This window comes from Aspergillus pseudotamarii (assembly GCF_009193445.1).
Source record: "Aspergillus pseudotamarii strain CBS 117625 unplaced genomic scaffold BDV38scaffold_44, whole genome shotgun sequence".
Classification (NCBI taxonomy): Eukaryota; Fungi; Ascomycota; class Eurotiomycetes; order Eurotiales; family Aspergillaceae; genus Aspergillus; species Aspergillus pseudotamarii.
Window position 1 is genome coordinate 191323 of NW_022475058.1, and position 23865 is coordinate 215187.

The 23865-nt window shown below is 48.1% G+C and overlaps 11 protein-coding genes across 11 annotated transcripts; 8 read left to right on the top strand and 3 right to left on the bottom strand.

Moving 5' to 3' along the window:
- The first annotated feature begins 316 nt into the window (after window positions 1-316).
- On the top strand, window positions 317-1518 carry nctB (negative cofactor 2 transcription regulator complex subunit NCB2). Its single transcript, XM_032055159.1, has 4 exons — window positions 317-488; window positions 558-584; window positions 751-1010; window positions 1076-1518. Exons 1-4 carry the CDS (start codon window positions 467-469, stop codon window positions 1193-1195), a joined length of 429 nt encoding a protein of 142 aa, XP_031911432.1. The 5' UTR covers window positions 317-466; the 3' UTR covers window positions 1196-1518.
- A 272-nt stretch (window positions 1519-1790) lies between these two features.
- On the top strand, window positions 1791-4280 carry BDV38DRAFT_141124 (putative chromatin remodeling complex subunit (Arp9)). The gene is made up of 3 exons (XM_032051433.1): window positions 1791-1853; window positions 1922-3350; window positions 3407-4280. Exons 1-3 carry the CDS (start codon window positions 1824-1826, stop codon window positions 3994-3996), a joined length of 2049 nt encoding a protein of 682 aa, XP_031911433.1. The 5' UTR covers window positions 1791-1823; the 3' UTR covers window positions 3997-4280.
- Window positions 4281-4440: 160 nt separating this feature from the next.
- On the top strand, window positions 4441-6392 carry BDV38DRAFT_252690 (putative C2H2 finger domain protein (Kin17)). Its single transcript, XM_032055160.1, has 4 exons — window positions 4441-4673; window positions 4734-4807; window positions 4874-5054; window positions 5121-6392. Exons 1-4 carry the CDS (start codon window positions 4620-4622, stop codon window positions 5853-5855), a joined length of 1044 nt encoding a protein of 347 aa, XP_031911434.1. The 5' UTR covers window positions 4441-4619; the 3' UTR covers window positions 5856-6392.
- A 144-nt stretch (window positions 6393-6536) lies between these two features.
- On the bottom strand, window positions 6537-7522 carry BDV38DRAFT_285006 (uncharacterized protein; the record flags this gene model as incomplete). Its single annotated transcript, XM_032060391.1, has 4 exons — window positions 6537-6704; window positions 6766-7052; window positions 7107-7270; window positions 7335-7522. 4 exons carry the CDS (start codon window positions 7520-7522, stop codon window positions 6537-6539), a joined length of 807 nt encoding a protein of 268 aa, XP_031911435.1.
- A 2066-nt stretch (window positions 7523-9588) lies between these two features.
- BDV38DRAFT_285007 (uncharacterized protein) lies at window positions 9589-10080 on the bottom strand (the record flags this gene model as incomplete). The annotated part of the gene is made up of 1 exon (XM_032060392.1): window positions 9589-10080. The coding sequence occupies one exon, from the start codon at window positions 10078-10080 to the stop codon at window positions 9589-9591; it is 492 nt and encodes a 163-aa protein (XP_031911436.1).
- Window positions 10081-11864: 1784 nt separating this feature from the next.
- On the top strand, window positions 11865-12877 carry BDV38DRAFT_252693 (zinc finger CCCH domain-containing RNA-binding protein). The gene is made up of 2 exons (XM_032055161.1): window positions 11865-12307; window positions 12376-12877. Exons 1-2 carry the CDS (start codon window positions 12007-12009, stop codon window positions 12702-12704), a joined length of 630 nt encoding a protein of 209 aa, XP_031911437.1. The 5' UTR covers window positions 11865-12006; the 3' UTR covers window positions 12705-12877.
- A 191-nt stretch (window positions 12878-13068) lies between these two features.
- Window positions 13069-14190, top strand: BDV38DRAFT_272889 (non-structural maintenance of chromosomes element 1 family protein; the record flags this gene model as incomplete). The annotated part of the gene is made up of 3 exons (XM_032057575.1): window positions 13069-13198; window positions 13261-13877; window positions 13930-14190. 3 exons carry the CDS (start codon window positions 13069-13071, stop codon window positions 14188-14190), a joined length of 1008 nt encoding a protein of 335 aa, XP_031911438.1.
- Window positions 14191-14410: 220 nt separating this feature from the next.
- BDV38DRAFT_141164 (uncharacterized protein) lies at window positions 14411-15377 on the bottom strand. The gene is made up of 3 exons (XM_032051434.1): window positions 15164-15377; window positions 15064-15104; window positions 14411-15002 (listed from the first exon to the last, which is right to left on the bottom strand). Exons 1-3 carry the CDS (start codon window positions 15297-15299, stop codon window positions 14691-14693), a joined length of 489 nt encoding a protein of 162 aa, XP_031911439.1. The 5' UTR covers window positions 15300-15377; the 3' UTR covers window positions 14411-14690.
- Window positions 15378-16892: 1515 nt separating this feature from the next.
- Window positions 16893-17871, top strand: BDV38DRAFT_272890 (ankyrin repeat domain-containing protein; the record flags this gene model as incomplete). Its single annotated transcript, XM_032057576.1, has 3 exons — window positions 16893-17098; window positions 17135-17563; window positions 17628-17871. The coding sequence occupies 3 exons, from the start codon at window positions 16893-16895 to the stop codon at window positions 17869-17871; spliced, it is 879 nt and encodes a 292-aa protein (XP_031911440.1).
- Window positions 17872-18816: 945 nt separating this feature from the next.
- Window positions 18817-20414, top strand: BDV38DRAFT_285011 (uncharacterized protein; the record flags this gene model as incomplete). The annotated part of the gene is made up of 3 exons (XM_032060393.1): window positions 18817-19160; window positions 19230-19621; window positions 19681-20414. The coding sequence occupies 3 exons, from the start codon at window positions 18817-18819 to the stop codon at window positions 20412-20414; spliced, it is 1470 nt and encodes a 489-aa protein (XP_031911441.1).
- A 48-nt stretch (window positions 20415-20462) lies between these two features.
- BDV38DRAFT_285012 (uncharacterized protein) lies at window positions 20463-23670 on the top strand (the record flags this gene model as incomplete). The annotated part of the gene is made up of 3 exons (XM_032060394.1): window positions 20463-22204; window positions 22285-22900; window positions 22966-23670. 3 exons carry the CDS (start codon window positions 20463-20465, stop codon window positions 23668-23670), a joined length of 3063 nt encoding a protein of 1020 aa, XP_031911442.1.
- Between the last annotated feature and the right edge of the window lie 195 nt (window positions 23671-23865).

The window sequence follows — 23865 nt, forward strand, 5'->3', positions numbered from 1 at the left end:
TCAGTAGTCCGTTTGGCTTGGACAGTGTACGTCACCATGAAAGGTATGATAGGGGCGACAACATTGTTCATCATTATAGTAGAGGGAATGTAGGAAAAAAATAAACATACCATTTATATTAGTGTTGCACACGGCTGCCGTTTGAAAAGTTCTGAATTCCTCAACATCATAAGGACATTCTCGCTTCCCATTGTTGTGGGAAAAAGCGTGTGTGGAAGAGAAGAGGAAAAAAAAAAGTTGCAGAGCTAAGAAGTAGTCCCCAAAGCGGTAGGATTCTGCCGCCAGTACCCACTGGTTGTTCCGTGCCGACGCAGTCCGCGTCTGGCATTCGATCGACGCTACTATTTATGTAAGTATAGTCCCCGCGCATTGGGAGAAAAAAAAGTGATTCTTCACCTTGACGACAGCTTTTCTGTGCGTGTGAGCGTGTTTCTTTTCCAACCATTTCACTTAAACAAGGGAAATCATGTCAGATCGCGAGTTCAGTTGTAAGTATTGTGTTCCTGAGTCTTGGCGCAAACTGTCGGAACATTGCTGACGGCCGATTTACTACACAGCGAATGATGACCTGTCGCTTCCTAAAGGTATGCATCCGAGTCACTCAGTTTTGATCCATCCCAAGCTCCTCGCCCGAGTGTCGTTACGCCAAATGTCTCGACTACGCGTACTTTGTCGTTTGAAGATGGCGACACGACGCCCCTACGTATCTACTGCCAGCGCACCCCATCCTAACTGATCGCGATTATTTAGCGACGGTCCAAAAAATTATCACCGAGATTCTACCCCCTTCTTCTGGTCAGGCCTTCTCCAAAGACGCTCGCGATCTCCTCATGGAATGCTGCGTCGAATTCATCACCCTGATCTCCTCCGAAGCCAATGACATCAGCGAGAAAGAGGCCAAGAAAACAATCGCCTGTGAGCATGTAGAGCGGGCTCTGCGTGATCTTGGCTTTGGCGATTATATCCCGGACGTGCTTGCTGTGGCCGAGGAGCACAAGGAGCAGCTGAAGGTTAGTGGAATCATTGTGTGCTGTGTCTAGAGGACGGATTTGCTGACGCGTATATTGCATACTAGTCGCGAGAAAAGAAGCAAAGCAAGATGGAGCAGAGTGGACTATCGGAAGAGGAGCTGTTACGACAGCAGCAGGAATTGTTCCGCTCTGCTACGGAGAAGTACCACGCTGCCCCGGAATAAATGACTGGGTTGGATATATGAATATGAAATGCGTTTGACTCTTGCTGGTCATAGAGGGAATGGGTTCGGAGTTTTGCCTTTCGGATGAAGAATCTCGGAGTTTAGGTTGTCTGGGATTGAAACCATGGTTTCTGAACGGGTTGGCTGGTCTTTTGTTCATTATTATTATTTTCTTTTCTTTTCGTTTTTCCTTTTTTCCATTAGTGTAGTTGCATTGATTTCTTGACTTTTTGCTGTTCAGTTCACGAAATACTTGGGCGTATGTAAAACTAATAGTGTATGGACTGTAATTTTACGATATCAACATACCTTTCCTATCCGCGGTGGATTGAGAAATCTGTGAATAGTGAGGCATGATACTTTTGAGGCTCAAGATACGCAGTTACTGTATCAATAGACACATCCAGTATGCATTGTCGACCTTTTTGTGTTATAGTACGGAGTAGGAGTACAGAGTAGTTCTAGTAGATTGAGTTGTCTCTTAAGCACAGACGTGACGGGCGCGCTTAGCCCAAACGGGAAGCCGCCCAACCTCCCGTGCGCGCAAAGTGTCGCCGGCTGCAAACACCGCGGAGCACCCTGAGGCCGCAAAAGCATTGCGACGATTCCCCAAGCTTCATCGTCCACCATGCCGCCTTTCAAAGATGAGCACATTTTGGTACGTCACCCGCCATTCACTGCGGTCCCAGGATCCGGACTCACCCCGTACTAATCCCGTCCCTCTAGATAATTGCGCCAGGCTCGCAGGTGACCCTGGCGCAACTGGGCCTTCCCGAATCATTCACACCCGCTCGCTTTCGCTTTCCCACCCGGATGTTCCCTGCCGAAAAGAAAGGCGAATTCGAACCATACAAGATCCGCGAGCGGCGGCAGGAGGAGAAACCTAGCAATGGGACGGACGTGCCCAAGGAGGATGTGGAGATGAAAGATGCGGAGCCCTCCGCTTCAGAAGGCACAGGCAACAACGAGGCCGCCCTCAAGCCCGAAAATGGAGAGCAAGAGAGCAAAAAGGAGCCAGCCGAGGGCCAGGAAACCAACGGGGAGACGAAAAAAGAGACCCAGGAGATCTTCTACGAGGAGGATGTCACATCGGATGAGGGTGCTATTTACCCCATCGAGAACGGGCACGTTGTCGACTGGCCGTGTTTCTTTGCTCTCCTATCACATGTTCACAATACCCTCAGCCCCCCATTTCACACGCCGATTATGCTTATCTCCCAACCGGCCTGGTCAGCGCGCGACCGAGAGGCAATCACGCAATTTGTGTTTGAAAAGTTCAAGACGCCCGCCTTCTGCATGATGGACTCCGCGCTCGCCATTTGCTATGGATACGGTACCTCGACTGCGGCAGTTGTCGATGTTGGCAAAGGGAAAGTGGATGTTACCGCCGTCACGGATTTCCTGGTTAACGAGCACGGACGAGGGATTGCCCTGAAAGGTTGCGGTGGAGATTACATGACGGACAGACTTCAAGAGCTGTTGGGGTCGAAGGGCTTCACAAGAGAGATGTGCGAGCAGCTAAAGAGGAGTAACATTACCGAAATTCTACCTGCTGGAACGCCCTTGCCTGGCACCGCTGCCACCGCACGACAGAACCCTAACCCTGCCGCTTCAGCTTCTACGGGAGGACAAGAAGGAGGACCCAATGATGCCGTTCCCCGCGGTCCTGGCGAAGGCACTCAAACTGGCCCGGAAGGCACCAATGGAGAAGATGAAGATGAGGGCGTGTTGGATGTTGCAGCTATTGTCAGCGGCAATACCAGCGAGTTCTTAGCAAACAGAGAAAAAGAGAAAGCCGAGAAGTCGAGTTCCAAAAAGGGCTCGGTTGACCAAAGTGGGAAGCCTATTCGTCTTCCCAATTCCAAGAAAGAGAAGGCCTCGTTCCAATACGAGGAGTACGCGCGATTGGAGCCGGAAAAGGATGCCCCTAAAGCTCCTCCACGTTACATCCGGCAGACACGAGAGATTGAAGTCGGTGTTGAGCGTTTCCTGTCTGCCACGCCGAAGCAACAAACTGGGGAGCGTTTAACCAGCAATATCCTTGAAGATATTGCAACACAAATCCACCATACTATCCTTGCTGTACCCGATGCCAGCAAGCGCAGCGAGCTTTGGGATTCTTTGGTCGTTGTTGGTAACGGCAGTAAGATTAAGGGTATGTACCATGTTTTGGGACCTAATATGGCCAGACTCGCTAATCAACGGATGTAGGATTCACCCAAGCCCTGCTTAACATCATCACACAAAAGTTCGTTCTCTCGCCATCGGCCACTATTTTCACCTCTGAGCTCCCTTCCAATTTCTCCACCCCCATGCCGACGGGAGGAACCAACACTCCCGCACCCGGTCAGTCCGGACCGTACAATACCCCTGGCCACGGAGTCAACCCCCTGCTTGTTGCTGCAACACATTCGAACAATCCGGCGGCTGGAAACATGCCGGGAACCCCATCAATGGATCCTTCTATGGCTTCCCACTATCGGTCTACCGGCCATTCTCAGACCCCAACATCCGTCAAGACTCTGAAGCCCCCAGAGTACTTTCCCGAATGGAAGGAGCACGGCAACTCCAACGCTCCTGGGACCAGCGGGTCTGCAGGAATAAACAATGGCCCCAACGCTGGGCCTGGTGGCCCAGGTGCGCCCAGTGGCGGTCACGGCATGGAGGAAGCGGTATTCCTAGGAGCCCAAGTTGCTTCTAAGGTTGTTTTCGTTATTGATCAAGGTCTCAGTAAGGGGTTCATGACCCGTGTGGAGTATAACGAGAATGGTCCCTCTGCAATCCATGAATATTCCATGTGATTGTCCTTAATAGAATTAGTATATCGAATTCGACACTTTGTCTTATGTCTAACAGAGTTGAATTCAACAAGAAAATGTTTTTCTTCATGAAAGGCCTGTTTAATGCGTTGGAGCTTTGTTGAACATGACACTTGGTCTTCTCACATATGGTTATTGTATTCTACGTGATGGCGTCCTTGATTAGAAAAGCAACCCTTTGTCAGGATGCGGTAGGACAGGTGGAGTCTGGTTGGTATTCCTAGGTATAGTACTACATATGGCTATTCTTTATTTCTAAGTTCGTTGTAATCGAACCGTTCCACCACGGGGTCCATTGTATAAACAACTACTAGTAGTTGATGTCTAGTACTTTCGTCTGCCTGAGGTATACATGTGAACTAACCCAATCGGGGGTAGCGAGCTTTCTAGAACACCACGTGACCAGGATAAGGATGCTTATCTTATTTCCGCCTCAGCCTGTCTCCGCCGTCGCGACTTTCTTACGATATCAAATTATATGATCACGAAAGACTGAAAGAACAGTTGACACCTACGCTTTTCACCTGAGCTGAAGAGCTCCCATCGTACTTCAAACAAGCCTCGCAGTCCACTAACGGGACCTACGCCACACACTATCTCCCAAAATGCCGCGCGCAGAAGCAGGAAGCACAAAAGCAATCAGCAACAAGATCAAATCTGTACGTCCCATCTAACCCACCGCAAGCCTTCAGGAACGACAATGTACTAATCAAATGCAGAAAGGTCTTCAGCGACTGCGATGGTACTGTCAGATGTGCGAGAAGCAATGCCGAGATGAGAACGGATTCAAATGGTACGTGAAACATCGCCTCCTCCCGCATAGCCCTCAATATACTAATTATCAATTCCTCAAACACAGTCATACTCAAAGCGAAAGCCACGTAAGAAACGCGCTTTTGGTTGGCGAGGATCCGAGGAAATATATCGAGGAGTACAGCAAGGACTTTTTGAATAATTTCCTTACTCAGTTGAGGACGTCTCACCAGGAAAAAGCTATACACGCCAACATATTTTACCAGACTATAGTTGCGGATAAGACGGTGAGTTGCCTTTCTTCTTTTTGAATCCGTGGTTCGCGTTGGATGGGGGCTAATGAATGCGTATAGCACGTGCATTTGAACGCAACAAAATGGAAGAGTCTGACGCAATTTGTGGCTTATCTGGGACGTGAAGGACTTTGTCGCGTCGAGGAGACGGAGAAGGGCCTTTTTATCGCGTATATCGATCGGAGTCCGGAGGCGATGAGGCGGAGAGAGGCGCTTTCGAAGAAAGAGCGTCAGGATCGTGGTGATGAGGAGAGGGAGCAACGGCAGATTCAGGAGCAGGTTGAGCGCGCGAAGCAAAATGCGGACAGGCAGGAGGAGATAGATCCTGAAGCGAGAAATCTGCAGCGGAAGGAGGGCGAGAAAGTCAAGCTTAATATTGGCTTTAGTTCGAAGGCGAATGACGAGTCGAAGACCGAGTCCCCGAAACCACAATCTCCCGAGGAAAAGGATAACGCCGCTTCTTCGGCGACGCCGGAACCTGCCGCTACTTCTGCATCTCCGGACTCGGCCCCTGCTCCGGCCCCGGCTTCTGTTCCTGCTCCTGCTCCTGTCCAGGATGCGCCAAAGCCGGCAGTCAAGCTGTCGATGTCATTGGGTGACAAGAAACCGAAGAATGTGTTTGCTGCTGCGGCGAAGAAGAACCCACTTGCCGGGAAGAAGGGCCCCGTGATGGAAGCTCCCAAGAAGATGAGTGAGCAGGAGAGGATCATGAAGCAGGAAATGGAGGCAATGGAGAAGAAGCGCATGCGTGGAGGATTTGGAATGCCGAACCCCAAGCGCCCGAAATTGTCCTGAAGTCGACTTATCGCTCATATTTCCCCTTCACAAACGTCCAACAGCAATTTGGGTTCTTGGCCACTATCGTCTCACCGGGCACGCGTCGATCCAATCCATCCCCGCAGAATCTGATTATGATAGACAGATGTTGCGCGACTTATTCGAACTGCATGGTTGCGGTTACGGAGATTGTTCACTTCCATATATGACATATGGTGTGACACGGCTCGGTCTGCAGAAACATCGTTTCTCAGCCCAAAGTTTTTGCTTAAGGATACTCTATTGCAAACCACTGAATTATGATACCCAAAAAGAAATATATGTTAATGTACTTTCTTCATGAAGCAAGGATATAGTTTGCAGCGACTCTTTGCATAAACGGTTGCCTCCGACCTAGGCATGTCTTGAGTCATTAAAAGAAATATTGTACTTTAGTTATGCTCTGCATGTTACATAATTTCAATCATCCTAGCTAGCATAGTACTTACTGTTCAGATTTCCAGGTAGGAAGAGCAACAGACACCTCACATAGCCACGATAAATAGAACCGAATACCTAGTTCTACTTACAAGTCTTGCTAGTTGATTCCTTAGATCGCTACGAATCGACGAGTGTTTCTAGACCAGGCAAAATCACCCGGATCACCTTCATTACGTGTGCTTAGGCAGCCCTAAGTATCTTACCACTAGCACATATAATTTAGGCTGGTACAAGACTCATGAAGCCAAGGGCAGTAGTTGCGATCCGTCGAAGGTCATTCATGTTCCAGTCAAGTACTCCCTGGCTACCTGGACCAAACAAAATGCGCCGTGGGAGGGAGATCTGATCAAGGATATTGTTGGGCTGTGGGGGTACGGGAAATATGATCTATACTTGGTTAGATACAATAGAAGGGAGTCCGGTTGGTGAAGGGGTTCGAGTACAGTACCTTGGACTCCTTGCGTACCGGCATTCCATTTTGATCCAAGCCATAGAGCTCTGCTTTGCCTCGGACCTTGTTCGAGTTACCAACCTTGTGCCATTTCAACAACAGCACCCCACCAACATCCCCAGCTCCGCCCACAAGCCAGAGGTTCATATCGTCTTGTAGTCTACTCCAGGATTCGTTCCATCCAGTCTCGATGACGAACTTTGGCATGCGGATGGTGCCCCATCGCAAAAAAAAGTCAGGCTCGTGACGGGAGCCCACGTACTCGCCCTGAAAACAGCTGAAGGCTGCAGATATCAGCAACAGCACTAGTACACACAAGTTAGATAAAATGCACTGACTGGTTCCTGCCCCGGGCCAAAGGTCTAACAGGTCATTTGGGGCCAGTTGTCTGGTTGAAATCCAGCTGCATAGCTGATCATGCCACCACTTTTGATGACAGTCGTGAATCTCTTCTGGCATTACACGAACCCAAAAGACGCGTTTGGCTGAATCGTAGTGTTTCCTAAAATAATAAGATAAATATAGATCTCGGAGAGAGTGTAGATTCGAGTATATATTCTTATTACCGGCATGGTCTCACGACGGTGTCGTTAAGATGGTCAACAATCTCCCACCCCCAATCCTTGGGGACGTCCGTATACACAAGCTCCCGATATGATTCTGTTTCGTTTATCAAGTGCGAGGCATGAGCCTGAAACTCAGCAGCTCTGGAAAATTGTGCTGCTGAGCTGATAACCTCATGGATTGGCGACATGGTTGAATAGAAGGGCTGGGGGGTTGTGGATTTGGGGAAATTTTACTAAGAGGAAGACTGCAGAGGAATGTTTGTGGTGAATTTGCGCGGTGAGAAGGCTTTCCAGTAACAGAAAATATATACATATATGATCACTTCCGCCTTTTTATTGCCCGGCACCAGCGAAGAGATTGACGTAGATGAAGCGTCAACTCTTATGCGGGGGGCCCATGCTCCTTTTTATAGTAAATTATACTAGTAAGGAGGTGAATATGGACTCGAAAGTCATTCAACATTCCTCCTTTTCCCTTTTCCAACAACTTCGTTTAATAGCCCACAGGGTAGCTTACGGTACTACAAACACCAATCTACACGATCTGGATAACAGATACTAATAACCTCCCAGCACCTCCACCAAGAACAGTTTCGGCTGGAAAGCCTCGGGATCTTATTAGCACCCGTGCATCATGGAAAACTCTGTAAGTTATAGCTAATACCATGACACTATAAAGTCAAGTCTGATCAGGGTCTCGGCTGAGTAGATGCTAGAAGGATGGACCAACGACCCTACTATGCTTAGGAGGTTTTTCTATCCTGGCTCCGGAGAGGCCCGTTTTGTCCAATGCCGTGGACTGCGAGATATCGAACTTCTAATGATGGGAACTCGGGAATGTAGTTTATAATCACGTCAGGGGTTCACTATCACTTGGGGGATCTTATGATCGATCATATCTTTGATATCACGAAGCCTAAGGCCTTCTCGGCGATTCTGGATGTTCTTTCCACAAAGGGACATAGGGGTTTGAAGTATAAGAAAGTTGAGCAGGTGGGGGAAGTTGGGATGGAGGCCGGGGAGCAGAGGATGGATGAGGAAGAAGAAGAATAAAAAGAAGAAGATCCGTTCGTTCTCTACAATCCAGACGCTCCTTCCAAGTCTGACAAGTGAGAACAATGCCAATCGTTCACTGTATATGCTGTGTATTGTAGCCTTATAGAATCAGTAGAGAGTATCGTCAAAGGTAAGTTGCTATGGCTGACCAACCAATTCCCTGACTGAATGCCCAACTGGATCTTCGCCTGACGTACAGGTTTGACCGTAGCAATATCGTTGCGATATTGCAAGACATCGTGGATCGCCCTGACATATATGGAGTTCCCCCGCAGAATGTCACCACACCGAGGTCAATACACTAGGATATCACTCGGCCTTCGGTAAGCTACTAGTATAGAGGCAAGTAAATCTAAATATAACTAACCAAGATAAAAAGCTGCCCAGATGGCCAAGACTACCTCGCCCCGGCACCACCGCAAAACATCGACTGTCCGGGGGGATCTGGGACAGCGTGTGGAATCCCTGTGAGAGAACTGTAGAGCCCTGATCAGCATCAACCAGGGCAACCTCTTCAATTTCTGGAGATTGACCGGAAGTGAAGGAGCCCCGCCTTGATTGTTGAATGGACGTCGAAAGTCGGTTTGCGAACGACCTTGGACATGCCGTTAAGAGGTCCACCTATCCTATTGACCGGGCTAGGTGTCTCTAGGGTGACGTACTCCCCATGTAATCTTTACTTTGGGCAGGCGAGCCCTTGCGACGGTGAAAGGTGCATACTCGGCTGTGAATAACCTCTCTTCACACCCCCATATGAGAATCCTGACTGCGAAGTGGCTGGGATGAAGAGATTCATTGATTTCATGCATGCCCTGATCGCATCGCAGATGTCTACACCACACTGGTGCAGCTGATGTACATTTACTGGGCTGACTATAGCCATGGAAGAGGGTTGGATAAAGTATAGGCCGCAGCCAGAGGTTGTTGGGAAAGGGCTGGAGCGTACACAGGAGGCTATTGATTTACTGGCTGAAGGTGTCAGTGCGAAGAAGTTAGTCGTGTCTATATAAACTACGGTAGATATATCTGTTTGGCAATGTGGACACAGAATTGAAGCTAATTCAACTGACAAGAGAAGTGGGACCAGTCTCATGCCTAACTAGATTATACAGTTTCCATATAAGGCCGGAGAATAGCCCCTTCTCCCTTCCCTCCCATATCACGAAGCTCAGTCGTAGAGTCAGACGGCTTCACAGAGTCAAAAATAGTCATTGCGCCTCCTGATCGTCCACCACAGAGTCAAACCCGTAAAGAAAAGCGAAACAGAAGCAAGCCCGATAAGCGCATGTAACTGCTGGCGCGCAGCCCCATTCCCAACCAGCCTCTGGCGGCCATCAACCTCAACCTCACACCAAAGAATATTAATCCAAAGACCCACTCCATCGTCCGCCAGGACTTTATCCCACGTATGCGCCTTCGCACACACCAACCACTCCCCCGGATCCCCTTCCTGCGGCATGTAAACAATCGCGCGATCCCAGTACGAGAGGACCGTGATCGCGGCTATCCAGCCCAATACACAAACTCCGTCAAGAACAACACCTAGCCAGGGTGTGTACGGCAGACAACAGGCGAAAATGGCCCAGGTGATATAAACCTGCACGACCATGGATAGCCCCGCGATGCCGATCAGGACACATTCCGCTGTGACTTTGTACATTTGGTGTGGGGTGACGGCGCTATAGGCCATTGTTGCGATTAGGGTCGCGAAGAGAAGGATGCGAAAGACTATGGCGCTGGGCCTTTTGCTTTTGCGTTTGTTGGGGAGCATGGCTGAGATAGTTTGTGTATTGTTGAATTCTGCTATAAGTGGATACGTTATGCAGAATTTATGGAATTATTAGGGTTAAGGTGTGACAGCACCAGGGGAATTTATTCTCTCGTTTCTTCCTGTCAAGGAAAGCTCTAAGATCTAAGCCTCAATCATAAACTCGTAAAGATTGGAACAACATGCCCCCAGCCAATGGTGGTCTTCTATAAGCGCATGAGGAATCCTTCAAGTTGCCCGACCCTAGAGTTACCCTAGAGCCAAATAGGCTAGGGTAGATTCCAGTATACCTAAGCCGAGGCATGTCCGAAATCTGGAGTATGTACCGCTTGTCTAGTAGCTCCATTTGCTGGGTCTAGGGAGCAGTAAGTCACCTTTGTTTTATGGATTATGCCGAGCTGGATGCTAATGAGGGATAAGAGCGCTGGAGTCTATGGCGTAAGTCATTACAGTTAGATCCGATAACATGTAGGTTTTCTGTGGACTGGATATACTCCCAATAGTCAGGTGTTGTAGTAAGTCTTCCTCTGTCCTTGATGTTCATTTTGATACTAACCATCATGTAACGGTTCTGCACCACAAACTTCTGTGTAAGTACTGGCTTATGGTTTAATATATCTAATATTACCCGTGAAAAGAGGCTGATTATATATGGGAAAGCAGAAGCACCAGGTGAGCTGCCTATTCTTAATCCCATTGCGCAAGATTAAATCAAGGATACTAATGAACCGTGGTTGTAGGACTTTAAGGATGCTGTTGGGGTAAGTCCATAGCGCCCTTAAGCACGACATGCTATACAGGGTACTGATCGTTAGAGTAACACTGCTAATGGGGAAAAAATAGCGATTTCTGCCAATGCAACTGATTGTGATTTTTCTGTGTCTCATACGCATGGCAAGCCGGGAGGGGAACAGGTTTCCATCATGCCTTGATATAGGTTTTCCCTAGGTCTAGGTTTTCCTACATCGGAATGCAAATGCCGAGGCAGTGATCTAAATCTATACTTTTATGTTACACCTGGGTATCCCACCAAGGACTCCGTGACTAGTAGGCTATCTTGGTTATATTCGATGTACCATGATGACTAGAATCCACTATTGATCGCTTGACACGGTATCGTTAGGTGGGCTCTGGGGTTCCCATAAATGTAGTAGGCTATTTCCGGCGGTGTTAATTTTCGCGGCTACATGAAGAATTATATAGTCGTGGTTATCTCTAACTGTGTGGATACTACGTGTAATAGCTAGGCTGAATTGCTTCGAGATCCAGAGGATATTTTTGATCGTCAGCTTGTCACATTCAGCTATGTTAGTTATTTGAAGGGGATTAGTGACTGGTTTAGTATCGTATCATTGATGAGGTCTAGCTTCGAGGGGGATATTCTTGGTTCCATATTCAACATATATATTTCTAGCCGTAGTTGGGTATAGTTTGGCTGCAGAAAGATGGATGATCCAAAGGGAATTAGTAGAGGGGTGCTGACTCTTGCTATAGCCTCTGATGCTACTGTGATAAAAGCCTTCATTGAGCTTCACAAAGTCAAGTGCGATTCTTGTAGCGGTTCGAGACTGAGTCTGCCTGTACTATAAAAGGATTAAGCATGATTGCCACCTGAGGCGGAAACGTTAGTCAGCCAGAGATAGACACGTGATCGAGCTATCCAGAATCTTCAAGGAACAGCTCTCTCCAGACATCTCCGCACGGTACGCCGCTCACCTTTCCCTGACATAATCGAGTCAGGTCCTTTCTCACAGTTACCTTCAATTCCAACCGGAAGTCTTCCGTTAATTTATATATTCTCAAATACAGATCTTAAACGCTCGATCCCGGCGCATTACCTCGTAAACAATGGCCAATTATCTCGCCTCCATCTTCGGTACGGAACAGGACAAGGTCAACTGCTCATTCTATTATAAGATTGGCGCATGCAGACACGGCGACCGGTGTTCTCGGAAGCATGTCAAGCCTTCATACTCGCAGACGATCCTGATGCCAAACATGTACCAGAACCCGGCATACGACCCAAAGAACAAGATGAACCCCAGCCAGCTCCAGAACCACTTCGATGCCTTCTACGAAGATGTATGGTGTGAGATGTGCAAGTACGGAGAGATCGAGGAACTGGTAGTGTGTGACAACAATAATGATCGTAAGTTGGAGCTCTTTCCCGCCCAATACTCGAGGCACGGAGCTGCTACTAACGTTTTCTTACCCTAGACCTGATCGGCAACGTCTACGCCCGATTCAAGTACGAAGAAGATGCGCAAAAGGCCTGCGACGCGTTGAATTCCCGCTGGTATGCAGCGCGACCGATATATTGTGAACTATCGCCGGTCACAGATTTCCGAGAAGCCTGTTGTCGATTAAATAGTGGCGAAGGTTGTGTGCGTGGCGGATTCTGCAATTTCATCCACCGAAAGGACCCCAGCAATGAGCTCGACCGTGAACTGCGCCTGAGCACGAAGAAATGGCTGAAGGAGCGCGGCAGGGACGCCCGCAGTGTCAGTCGCAGCCCCAGTCCGGAGCCGACGAGGCGGAGATATTAGGTGTGGATTTGCTTTTTGTGTTCTGCATGTGGCGTTGGGGGAATTGACCTCTGTCAACTGTAATGTTTCTTATACTGTTATGATATCAAGCCCTGGTTGCGAGATTTATGGCATTCAAATTGTCTTCGGTTGAAGCTTTTATACCTGTAGAGTACCTTAAAACAATAACGACGGTCAGTTTTGAGCTTCTCGGCATTACCCCATCTGGAAGTAAATGTTGGTCTTGGCAACCGGCGCGGGAGGCGCGTGGACCGCGTTTCAACATCTCTTTTACAACTGCTTTTCTCTCCGCAAACCCCCTCGTTACTGATCTCGCTGCCATCCACGATATTCTCTTCATTCGGAAAGACTGTACATAGCGAACATGGCAAGCCGTAGTGACGAGGGTGACTATGACGATAGCAACCGCGCATTTCTGCAGGCTTTTATGGCCCGCTCCACCATGACCTTTGCGGAGGCAAGGCCGGTTCTGGCCGCTATTTTCTCTGTGCATGGTATATTATTGAGCCTTTCCAGCAATTCATGGTGAGACGTTGAACTAAAATGATGCGAACAGAAGGGGAGCAGGTCTCTGCCGAAGATGTCACCGAAGACGACCTCGCATCATACATTGCCGCCGCGAATACCACCATCTCACCATTCGATTTGGAAATCAGAAGTACACTCCGCCAGTCGCAGGTAGATCCAGAAGGGTCGGGAAATCAGACACCAGAACGGGTGTATGCCCTTGTCAATATCACCAGTGACGCCTTGACACAGCTGGCGACCACGTACAGCGCGGATGAGATTTCCTTCATCAAGCGCATCCTGGATGCCATGTTCGATACGAATAATACGAGACGGTCCGAGGTGATGGCTGTCAGCGGCATGCAGGCTATACAGTTGGCCAAAGCCTCGTCCGGAGATGCAAGCCGTCGCGACTCGAGTAACGCGACGCAGAGTCAAGGCGGTGCCGCACAATCGCTAACTATGTCTCAAGCGGAGACGGTGTTGAAGCAACTCGTGGAGGAGGGATGGCTTGAAAAGAGTCGGAAGGGGTTTTACAGTCTAAGTCCCCGAGGGTTGATGGAGCTACGAGGATGGTTGGTGGCGACGTACAATGACGAGAACGAGGATGGCCGGAGGATGGACAAGATCAAATTCTGCGCTGCCTGCAGGGATATTATCACGATGGTGAGTGATGAATACCTTATGTATTTGTTGGAAAAAGCTGCTGACTGCTCAGGGCCAACGTTGTGGTAACCGTGACTGTGCGGGCCGTCTCCATGACCATTGTATTCGCAACTTTTTCCGCGTGCAACAGGCGGAGCAGTGCCCTGTGTGCCAGGCTCCATGGCCTGGTGATAAGTTCGTTGGAGAGCGCGCAATCACCTCGACAGAACGCCAGATGCAGGGCAGAAGACGAAGCACAAATACGCAGCGTCAAAGCGATGTCGGGTCCAGTTCACAGATTCCTAGCGAGGACGGAGCAGCTGATAGTGACTGAGGCCAACAATTGACCTGATATTTCTGTTCCCGCATAACAGCTAATATGAGGGACCCAAGCCTGTGGGGTTCACGACGTCGCAAGATATCCTACGGCTGAGCAGCGATCAGCTGTTTCCAGGGATTTCGCTGCACGCGGGTAGCCTGCGCAGCAAGATCTGATTGCCACTAGCTCCCTGTTGCTTGCGCCCGGTGATGCTCACCCTTTGCCCACGAGGGTCTTCTGAACGCCTGGTTCTGGCTGGGTTTCAGGGCTCATATTAGCCCTTTTATCAACAGGGCGAGTTCTTGTACAAAACCTCCCCGATCGACTGAACAATACTAGTTTCAACTCGCAGTCGACCAGCATCGCTGCAGATACTCAGTACTCCATACACCGAATCAGGTCTGACCTCATTACACCCACACAAAGACTCAATCGAATGAAGGAAAGACTATCTCATGAACAGAACAACCATACAATATTTACATAACATGAAACTCAAAGCATGCAGTCATGTATCAATCTGCAAACAATATCATCAAACTAATCGCAACAGCCCAGACCTTCGTCATCCCACCCTTGACCCTCAGGGTATTCCCACTGTTCCCACTCACACACTCCCCATCTTCACAATGCGCGTCACTAAAACAACATTTGGTCCCACAGCATTGCGTATCCTTGGGGCAATGGTAGCCACTCTCCCCGCAGCAGATTTCAGAATCCGTATCGTAGCAAGCAGAACGTCCGCATCTGGCATTTCCGGACCGGCAACAGGTCCCGTCAGACGAATCGACGCATTTACTCGACATGGGACAGCAGGAATCTCCGCACTAATTGCAATATCAAAAAATGGACTTCAAGCCATAGAGATGATAGTAAGATAGGGCATACACAGGTAGCGAGGTTGGAGCAACATCCTCGTCCACAGGATTCTAAATATGTGAGGACGGTTCGAATAGTTGTGGTGGTGGTGGTAAACTAGGATCTATACCTTCTCCAATATCACAGTCTTTTGCCCGAGAGAAGAGACTTTTTCCGACAGAGAAGGCAAATTGCGTATTGTCCGCGAAAAGAAGGGTGTCAAGGCTAGCATTGACATACGCCGCGGGTGCTTGGAGGGACTGCATGACTATCTAAGAATTTTTATATAACCTTTATAGAGCGGATATGAAATACTGACAGAGTTCATGTGGAGTGGATTCTTTCCCCACCTATATATACATTAAGCACTGCTAGTAACGCTGGGCTGCGCCCCTCCAGGAGTATCTCCTCCATTAAAGAACCGCATGAACATAGAACGGCACAGCGGGCCTCGGACATTCAAGTCATCGTTCTCTCTCGTATCTGCGCCAAGAATGTCCTGTGCCCCAGGACCCTTTTGGTGTGGCGGAGATCCCTCGTATTTGTCCGCTTAGCGGGGAGTCGGTGCGTTCAGCCTTGTGTTGTATGAATGCTCTATGGTTATTTGACTCATTGGCGTCTTGCCGGGTGTCGATCGTTGACTGTATGCGGGGAGGTCTGTATGTGAAGTGTATGTATTTGTCCTAACAGGCAAAGCAAAGAAGATCATATGGAAGCCATATAAGCACATGATCGAAACGGTATTGCTGAATATCTTGAAGAAGTTCACTATTGGGTAGTTCTCTGCCAAAGGTATGATTCATAGAAGAAGTTTTGTCTAGTAATGTACAGGCACTGGAGTTGATTAGGGCTTCGATTTCTCGTCGCAACTGTGTGTCAACACCCCTGTGAAAGCCAAATGCTGAAAATAAATTATAGTATGCAAAATATTAATACCATAAGTAGGATGATGAGTTTTAGAATGTAGTGATCTAACAAAAATAATTGGATGAGTGGTGCGGTCCTCATGCGCAAAGCAGCCAAGGTATGTTATGCTGAAATGCTTAGGCAGTGACAAGAGAAAACGCCAAATCTGCTTGGACCGTCGTTGTGCCGCCGTGAAATAAGCTTGTACAGGAAGATCACTACGGTCCTCTTCTGGGCCAAATCCAGCAATATCAGGGTTGCTCAACGGCTTCTGATAGTGTATGTTGGGTTGAATGAGCCGACTGTCTTCTTCTGTAGAATGCAACTAAGATCGATAATGAGTTCACAAACAAAGGGTCTCGTGTTTAATGGTGTTTCTGATAGGGCCTCTTTATCATATAAATAAGGAACGTGTCTGGCTTTAATCAAGCATTGCACTTTGAGCTCTAGGTTCTTTCTAGGTCTTGTACGGGTTCAACTGACTGAAAGTGCAAGCCATGTAGAAAAGGTAATATCCACTCTATTCTTCTTTTGGGTTACAGCGAATATCAACAAACACCCTCGAATGCTGATGCAAGGCCGAACATTAGTATATATGGCTTAGTTGCCAACAACGGCATCTTCACTTTCAGACATCACCAACCTGTTGGGAAACCATCTTGCAGTTATCCATGAAAACACCAGTCGTACCATAATGATTTGATCCAGTATCTTTATGTCCCGCAAGCCTTCCCAACGAACTTCTTTATATGATTACCAACGAGCTAGATATCGCATCCGCCAGCAAACTCTCAAGAACATGCATATCGATCCACCAAGTCCTCAAGGAACACATAGATGGAGAGATGGCCCGGAGAGACGCCCTTCCACCTAAGCAATACTACGACAGGATACTTCACAAGCCCTTATCCGGTAAATTCAACTACAAACAAGAGATTATCCCAGAAGAGAACATGACATGGGCTGTCAAACAGGGCCGACTCGATATCCTCCAGATGTACCTCAAAGCAGGTGTGAATCCCAACTCCTACACACTATCTGGAAAGCCCATGTTATCCCATGCCGCATGTGAAGGACAGATCGAATCTGCGAAGATCTTACTACGTTATGGCGCTGACCCATGCTTACCTTGTCTGTGTGGAGGACAGACGTCTCTACTGTACGCTGGTTATGGGACGGTCGCTACGTCTAGAAGAACAGGGGAAGTAACCAACATGATCGATCTGGTGCTACGTGCAGGTGCGAAGATTACCTCTCTCAAGCACTTTAAGTTTATTTGCCGTGTTCTTGTGAATCCCGAGCCTCTTGTTCAGCTTGCTATCATGAATGGGACGGAGTTTCTTGCGTTGAAAGACGGATGGGGTGAGACGGTGCTGCATAAGGCAGTCAGGTACAGCGAAGGTCTGACTGCTCTGGTTTTAAAGGCCGCACCGGAACTTTTGCATGAGCGGGCGTCCGATGGTAGGACCGCTCTTCATGTCGCTGTTGATCGCGGGTGTGTAGCAGCTGCTGGATACTTGATTGAGCTGAATGAGATTGCGAATGCTGTTGATGTGAGCGGGGAGACAGCGCTCCATATCGCGGTGAAGAGGGATCTGAGGATGGTACAACTTTTTGACTGGATGTCAGGACGTCGATATCAATGGGTTGAATGCGTCAAATGAAACACCGCTGTCTATTGCCATAAGCTACTATACAATAAGCCGCTATTACTTCGACATAGTTGACCACTTACTGATAGATCCCAGGATTTACATCGATCCGATGTCTGTGCTGGCTATGAAGCACCTTTTTCGACCCACGGACTTGTGGTTACTCTTGTCCGAAGACGTTCTATTGCTCGTTAGGTTCTCATGGCTTTATGCGAAGCAGGCGGGCTACCTTTCTTATCTGATGAGCTGTCAGATGCTGCTCTTTGCATTTTGGCCATAACTTATTTGGTCTGCGCACTTTCCTTTGATCATCTGGGTTTTCTGTATCAGATCTGGTTGTGTGTTAGTTTGAATTGTAGGAGTTCTATGTACTCAGAATATGGTCTGGTGTGTGTTAGTCACAGTACCTACACGGTCTGGATATAGGCTCTTGTTTATAACTGGGCGTGTGTTATTATTTCATATAGGGGTTGTTGATGCACAATGATGGCCTTGAGACCTGGTAGTCTGGTCTATTCAGTTTATCCAAGAGCGTAGTTTGCTTTTATAAGTATCCTAAGTCAATACAAACATTGCCCTTAACACCAACATACATCTAGACCTTACCACTAAGCTTTTACTAAAGTCATGCGTTGATATCCTTCTTTACAAGATACTATACGACTATGACACGGCTGGATCAGCTGATTGACTACTAAGCCCTTGACATGGATCTGAAGTGAATAGACAATCTAGACCTTTTCTTGTCGTTGTGACAGCTAGGCAGAACCCACGAGTCACGATGAGCTCTATTTACTGAATATCTCCACAATCCACATCATTCAAACGGGCCTTATCTCACTTTTACTTCATTGGTTGCTGAAAGCAAAAAGGGCAAGGTTTACGCGTCTCATGAGTATTCACTCTGATCGTCTGTACGACTTGGGCTTTCCAGCTAATACCTATCAACAGTCCTGAATTTTTGCTGAGGAACACGAACCCGCGTTTCAACAGGCAGAAGCCCAGACTACCTAACAAACGGCAGCCGTTTGCGACAAGGCAGAGCAATGGTACAGGGGGTGGCGTTCTTTATTAGCTTTCCGTTTGGTACTCATGATGTGCTCACCGAGCCTTCCAGCCTTGTGATATAAAAAAAGTTCTTTACAACCCTACAGACACTAAAAATTCAGCTCAAGAGCTATCTTTCGGGATTTTGTTGAACGAAACGAGCATCAGATGAGAAAACATGGTTGTCAATAACACGATTCTGGCAATGACTTTCAACCACGTCGTGTTGCCCCCCAAGCTTCCTGGGGAGCAGGAAACTGAGGCTCAGGTCATCGAGGTTCAGAATGATCTTTTGTCCCGGGTACTCGATGCGGCTGGGAAGCTTAAGGAGATCAGTGATGCGAAAGCCGTAGTGGTTTGGGAGTCTATCGAGAAGACGTTGAGAACTTTAAAGGAGGTGAGAACGGAGGGATGGGTGAACGAGGCATCGCTTCTGGGCGCACTTAAAGACCTGCAGCCTGGAAATGCTATAATTGTGCACGTCGCGTTGCAAAATGCTTGCATCCTTATCAGATATCCGTCGTGAGCATTACCCTTCCTGAGAATTCATGTCATTGATGATAAGTGGACTGACAAAGTGACTACGCGTAGTGACGAAGATGAAAACATCATATTTGAAACTTTCGAGACGTCGCCCACGGCTGAGTCGACCCTCGCAGCAAAAGGCGCACTGGAATGGGACTTTCCCGGCTCAGCAGTTTCTTTGGCTCGGAGCAAATTTGAGAATCCGGTTTTCCAAAAGAATCTAGCTGGATTTCTCGAGCGGGCAAGCCGCGAAGCGTTGGATGAGTTCTGTCCGAAGACTCATAAAGCTGGGGTGAAGGTCTCTGAAACTCGCGATACGGTTGATCCGGCGATTATATCTCAGTTTCTTATGACCCTCGTTGAGACCAATGGTAGTCGGACATACCCACCAATACTTCGCAAGCGAGTCAAGGATGATGTATGCTGGGATAATGCCGAGCGGCCCTGGAGCGGAGTCCGTTCTGGCTGGCACTTCGCGTATGCATACAGCGGATGCTATACTTACACCTCGGTGTAGAGATTGGGCGGATGCAGTACAAGTTCTTGATGTGTGCGCTGATGGCGCATTTATTGGAGGATTCAGTTCACACGGTCGACCACGAGCAGTGTAATTTCCTCAAGACGAAGGTTTGTCGTCGTCTGGCAAAGCTGGAGGCCAAAAGAGAGAACGCCTCGGCAGTCATACGTGACGCTTACACTTGGCTGTTTGCAGTCATTGGACCGGAGTGTCAAAAGTCCATTGATACTGTAACGGCAGTCTTCGAAGCCAGATGGGACTATTTCAAGAGGTCGATCAGGAGAAAGGTTGATAGACTCCCGCAGGCTGCTGAGGATAAAGACCTGCATTTAAGTCTGCGAAATAGTTTGCCTTACTTAAAAGCGGTCCTCGATTGGTCGCGACAGTCCCAAGGGGCTTGCAAGGTGGTAGATCCTACTACCCCTGATAGAAACAGCAATAAAGGGAAAACAGAGCAGTTCTCCGCGATAACAACCCGGTATACATCACTCGCAGACGTGGAACGGACGATAGAATCCGCAGCCCCTGATATTCCTGATGAGAAAGGGAAGTGTGAAGCGCTATGCATGGATCTCTCACGCCAGATTGAAGACTACATGAGTGCTGTTGGAAAGGCGTATGGGAACGACCCTGAACAAATAAGTGTGTGTATTCTTAGTGTGTTTGAGCTGTGGATTCAGATGGACAAGTGCGCAATGGTTGCACACCCATTACTCGCTGATTACCATCCCTGATTCTTGCCTGAACTATTGGATGTGCTGCTTCTGTCTCGAAGGTATCATATGGAACGGCTCCAAAAAGTCCAGGTCTACATTCACGAGCGTTGCACGAAGGCAAAAGTGCAGGATATGACTATCTTCTCCGATCCGTGTCTAGGAGGTTTCACCTACCACTATCTCAGCCTCAAGGAAGCAGAAAATCTGCAGAAACTTCAACAGAACATAGAAACGGCATCAGATATCACTCGAGCTGGTAAAGAGAGAGAACTAGTGCACGTCAATGCACAGCACAAGGACTTGACTGAGAAACTGGCAGCAACATTCTGCGATCAGCGAAGGCTCCCTGATGGGAAGCACGATATTCGAGATTGCAAGCATTGTTTTTACGGTCGGCGTCACCGGCGTCTCGAGATAAATGTTCATGAAGACTTTCTTCCATCGGAGGTTAACCTTGCTGAGAAACGCGCGGTAATCTTCGAGCTGGATGTGCCCAAATGTTTCGCATCCTATAGGGATACTACCTGGAGGATTGTCTATTCCCTTTGTCAGCAACGTTTCAGTTCACGTTCAGACAAGCCGGAGTTGCTATTGAAAGAATATTCCCAGCTCATGTTGTATAACAAGAGCAATGCAGACCGCAAGCTTTCACTGGCGTCTCACACAAAATCCTTCCAGGGGACACATTATAAATCAAAGAGGTTGCCGGTACAAGAGAAGAATGTTCTGCTTCCACTGGGACTACAGTTTTCATACTATGACAGCGAACGAAACGTGTGGCTGGCGGACTTTCCCAAGCGGCTGACATGCGCACATCACTTCGCACTGCGCCTTCCAAAAAGCCTGCCATTTGCAGCCCTGTACTCAGCACCGGACTTTGCAGCTGATGCACCAGGCCCGTCATCATATGATGCCATTGCAAGTATCGCCGAATGCCCACCACGGCTAAGTGTGCATGAATATGTGGCACAACAGAATGTTATGGGCGGGAGGAATCGGCGATGGCTGTCGATTTTGAGCGAGCTTGGATCTTCGAACATCAACTTCAGTCTCCAAGATACAGCTATTCTTTTCCGTTTACTAGTGCTACAAGCTGGTCGCCAGTTGAAGAATGACAGCCTACGGGCTGCTCATTGTGTTTTTAGAGACGTGAACTTTTGTCGCAGGCTCATCGAGCAGATCGAACAACAACACGCGGAAATCATATCTCCCAATTGGCGAGAGTACTATTACATGGAGACTCTACTTACATTAACAGTTCAACTGTGTGAGATCTCTTGCTTAGAATTACACAGGCAAGCGCATGACCTCCTGTTGAAAATCCGAGGTATTACTCTCGCGTGGGCTACGGCTCTAAGGAGTGAAATGCGCCGTGCTCAGGAAACAGATACTGCAGAAAGCGCAGCGACATACTGCTTCTTTTCTGCCCTCTTATGCCGCAGGACGTTTGCACTTCAAGCTTACAGCGGCCAAGAACTTGATGCAGAGAGCCTTAAGGAATTTATTGAAGTAACCTTTACTATGCAAGAAAGCTCGGTGATCGACGTATCTACATTTATGACGTTTACACGCAATATACTTGTTCGCGATATCAAAATGGCTGCTGCATTACGACCTATGCTCCGCCAGGCTGTTGCTGTGTTTCAGACTAGCTTAGTGTCGGCTATTGATACTTGTTGGCCAGGTGCCGAACACACTTCGAGGCAGTACACACAATGGCAGTTCCTATCTCGCCCGAATGAATGGTGGCTCATGTCCGTCGTTCAGGGTACAGAGACTACTATACCACAAGTGGTCCATTACCATTTGTTGGAGGGCCACTTCCTAGTAGACGGACAAACAATGGGAAAGCTTCCGGCTGATATCAGAAACTCGGACGTATTGAAAGAACTGTTTGGAAACAAAAGACTTGTCGCTTATCCTTCAACATGTCTGGGATGAGTTATGTACTCGCAACTGCTCCGGAGGGTCATCAGATACACCTGGGATACCGAAGAGAGGAGCTCGTTATTCGCTCTGTGAAGTCTGGCAAAACTTTGGAGTTAGTTCCGCGTCAGGTCTTCGGTAAGGGTGCCGAAATTGATTTGCCAAGTCAGCTAGTCGACAATTGCTTCCACTGGATTGATCTAAATTCGGGAGATATAGAGCTTTGGCGACAGGAAAGGCTCTGGAAAGAGAGCAACTGGAGCAGAAGCACCCGGAATCCCCGAGCACAGCGTCGAAATGCCTCTCTTGTTGACCCATACAGTACTCTGTTCGGATTAGTGGCTGAAACCTTCCGCAACTTTGAACAGCCGCATATGATAACCGTTGTTCAACCGCTCAAAGGTCACCTCACTGTAGAGTTGAAGCGGATGGAGGCAGCCACTGTCCTGGAGTCAACAGATCTGGAGCGCAAACACGGCATTGACGCTTCGACGTTACTGCGTTCCTTGTATGTTTCGACTGAGTTTACAAGGACGGTAGAAGCAAAGGAAGAGACCAAGAGTATTGATAACTTTCTGGTAATATCTTCCTATCTTCTCACGCATGAGCTGTACAGTTTGACTAACATACATCAATTGGGTAGCGTCCCGTGAATTGGGTGCTTTGGAATTCGCAGACAAACGTCGGGCTAGTGATCATTCCGGAGGAAGCCGAGGACCTTATCCCTATAATACGTACAATGCAAAGCTCGACAGTGCATTTGATTCTGTACGCGGCACCGTTCACAAAGCGAATGCTCCACTTTGACACTCTCAAATACTATGCTCTCCCGAGCCTTCCTAAAGGGTGGTCTTCACCACCATGGCTTCCCTTCGAGTTGGGAATTCTGGCAGGGCGCCTATATTTCAAATTCTCAGACTACAAGTTTTTGTTGCAGCAGCTGCGAGTAGATCCGGAGAAGCCCATAGCCCACGTTGAGTTGGTTGCACCTAGTAGTGCTGCGGCGAGTGATAATTTCTTTGTCAGAAGCCAGCTCAACTTTCTGCAAGACTGGTTGACTCTCCATCGACAGGGGCAGGAAATTTCACATACTCCAATGGGATATGTTTGCCAGGGTACCCGACTTCGCAGAGATCATCCATTTTTCTTGGATAGCAAAGCGGTAGAAGAGATAGAAGGTGCCGATCGCCGTCTATTCAACAGCACAAGTTGCAAGGCGAGTGATGAAATGGAGGTGTATTACGATAATGACGACGACGATGATGCTGCTGCTGCAGGTGTTGATATAATGGAAGAAGTAGAAGATGATGTATCGGATAGAGAGGTAAATATGCAAGAGGAGGATTAATATTGAAATTTGCAACCGGGCTGCTTTGATTCATCTTTTGTGATGCAGCTTACTGGAGATATTCCCATAATAATGTTGATGATATTAATATTACTGAAATCCATTCAAGATGTCTTTCTATATTGGTTATACTACGTCAGATGTACTCGGTGAACTGGTCTCCTAACCTACTTTATATACACCCAACGTCGAAGT

Bases quoted from the DNA above. Each gene is read 5' to 3' on its own strand.
- nctB (XM_032055159.1), top strand. From the start codon at position 467: ATGTCAGATCGCGAGTTCAGTT. The intron at 489-557 runs GTAAGTATTGTG...TTTACTACACAG, and splicing joins GTCAGATCGCGAGTTCAGTT to CGAATGATGACCTGTCGCTT. The intron at 585-750 runs GTATGCATCCGA...GCGATTATTTAG, and splicing joins TGACCTGTCGCTTCCTAAAG to CGACGGTCCAAAAAATTATC.
- BDV38DRAFT_252690 (XM_032055160.1), top strand. From the start codon at position 4,620: ATGCCGCGCGCAGAAGCAGGAAGCACAAAAGCAATCAGCAACAAGATC. The intron at 4,674-4,733 runs GTACGTCCCATC...AATCAAATGCAG, and splicing joins TCAGCAACAAGATCAAATCT to AAAGGTCTTCAGCGACTGCG. The intron at 5,055-5,120 runs GTGAGTTGCCTT...GAATGCGTATAG, and splicing joins CTATAGTTGCGGATAAGACG to CACGTGCATTTGAACGCAAC.
- BDV38DRAFT_141164 (XM_032051434.1), bottom strand. From the start codon at position 15,299: ATGCAGTCCCTCCAAGCACCCGCGGCGTATGTCAATGCTAGCCTTGAC. The intron at 15,105-15,163 runs GTATAGATCCTA...TCACATATTTAG, and splicing joins AGACTGTGATATTGGAGAAG to AATCCTGTGGACGAGGATGT. The intron at 15,003-15,063 runs GTATGCCCTATC...TATTGCAATTAG, and splicing joins GCTCCAACCTCGCTACCTGT to TGCGGAGATTCCTGCTGTCC.
- BDV38DRAFT_252693 (XM_032055161.1), top strand. From the start codon at position 12,007: ATGGCCAATTATCTCGCCTCCATCTTCGGTACGGAACAGGACAAGGTC. The intron at 12,308-12,375 runs GTAAGTTGGAGC...TTCTTACCCTAG, and splicing joins GTGTGACAACAATAATGATC to ACCTGATCGGCAACGTCTAC.
- BDV38DRAFT_141124 (XM_032051433.1), top strand. From the start codon at position 1,824: ATGCCGCCTTTCAAAGATGAGCACATTTTG. The intron at 1,854-1,921 runs GTACGTCACCCG...CCGTCCCTCTAG, and splicing joins TCAAAGATGAGCACATTTTG to ATAATTGCGCCAGGCTCGCA. The intron at 3,351-3,406 runs GTATGTACCATG...CAACGGATGTAG, and splicing joins TAACGGCAGTAAGATTAAGG to GATTCACCCAAGCCCTGCTT.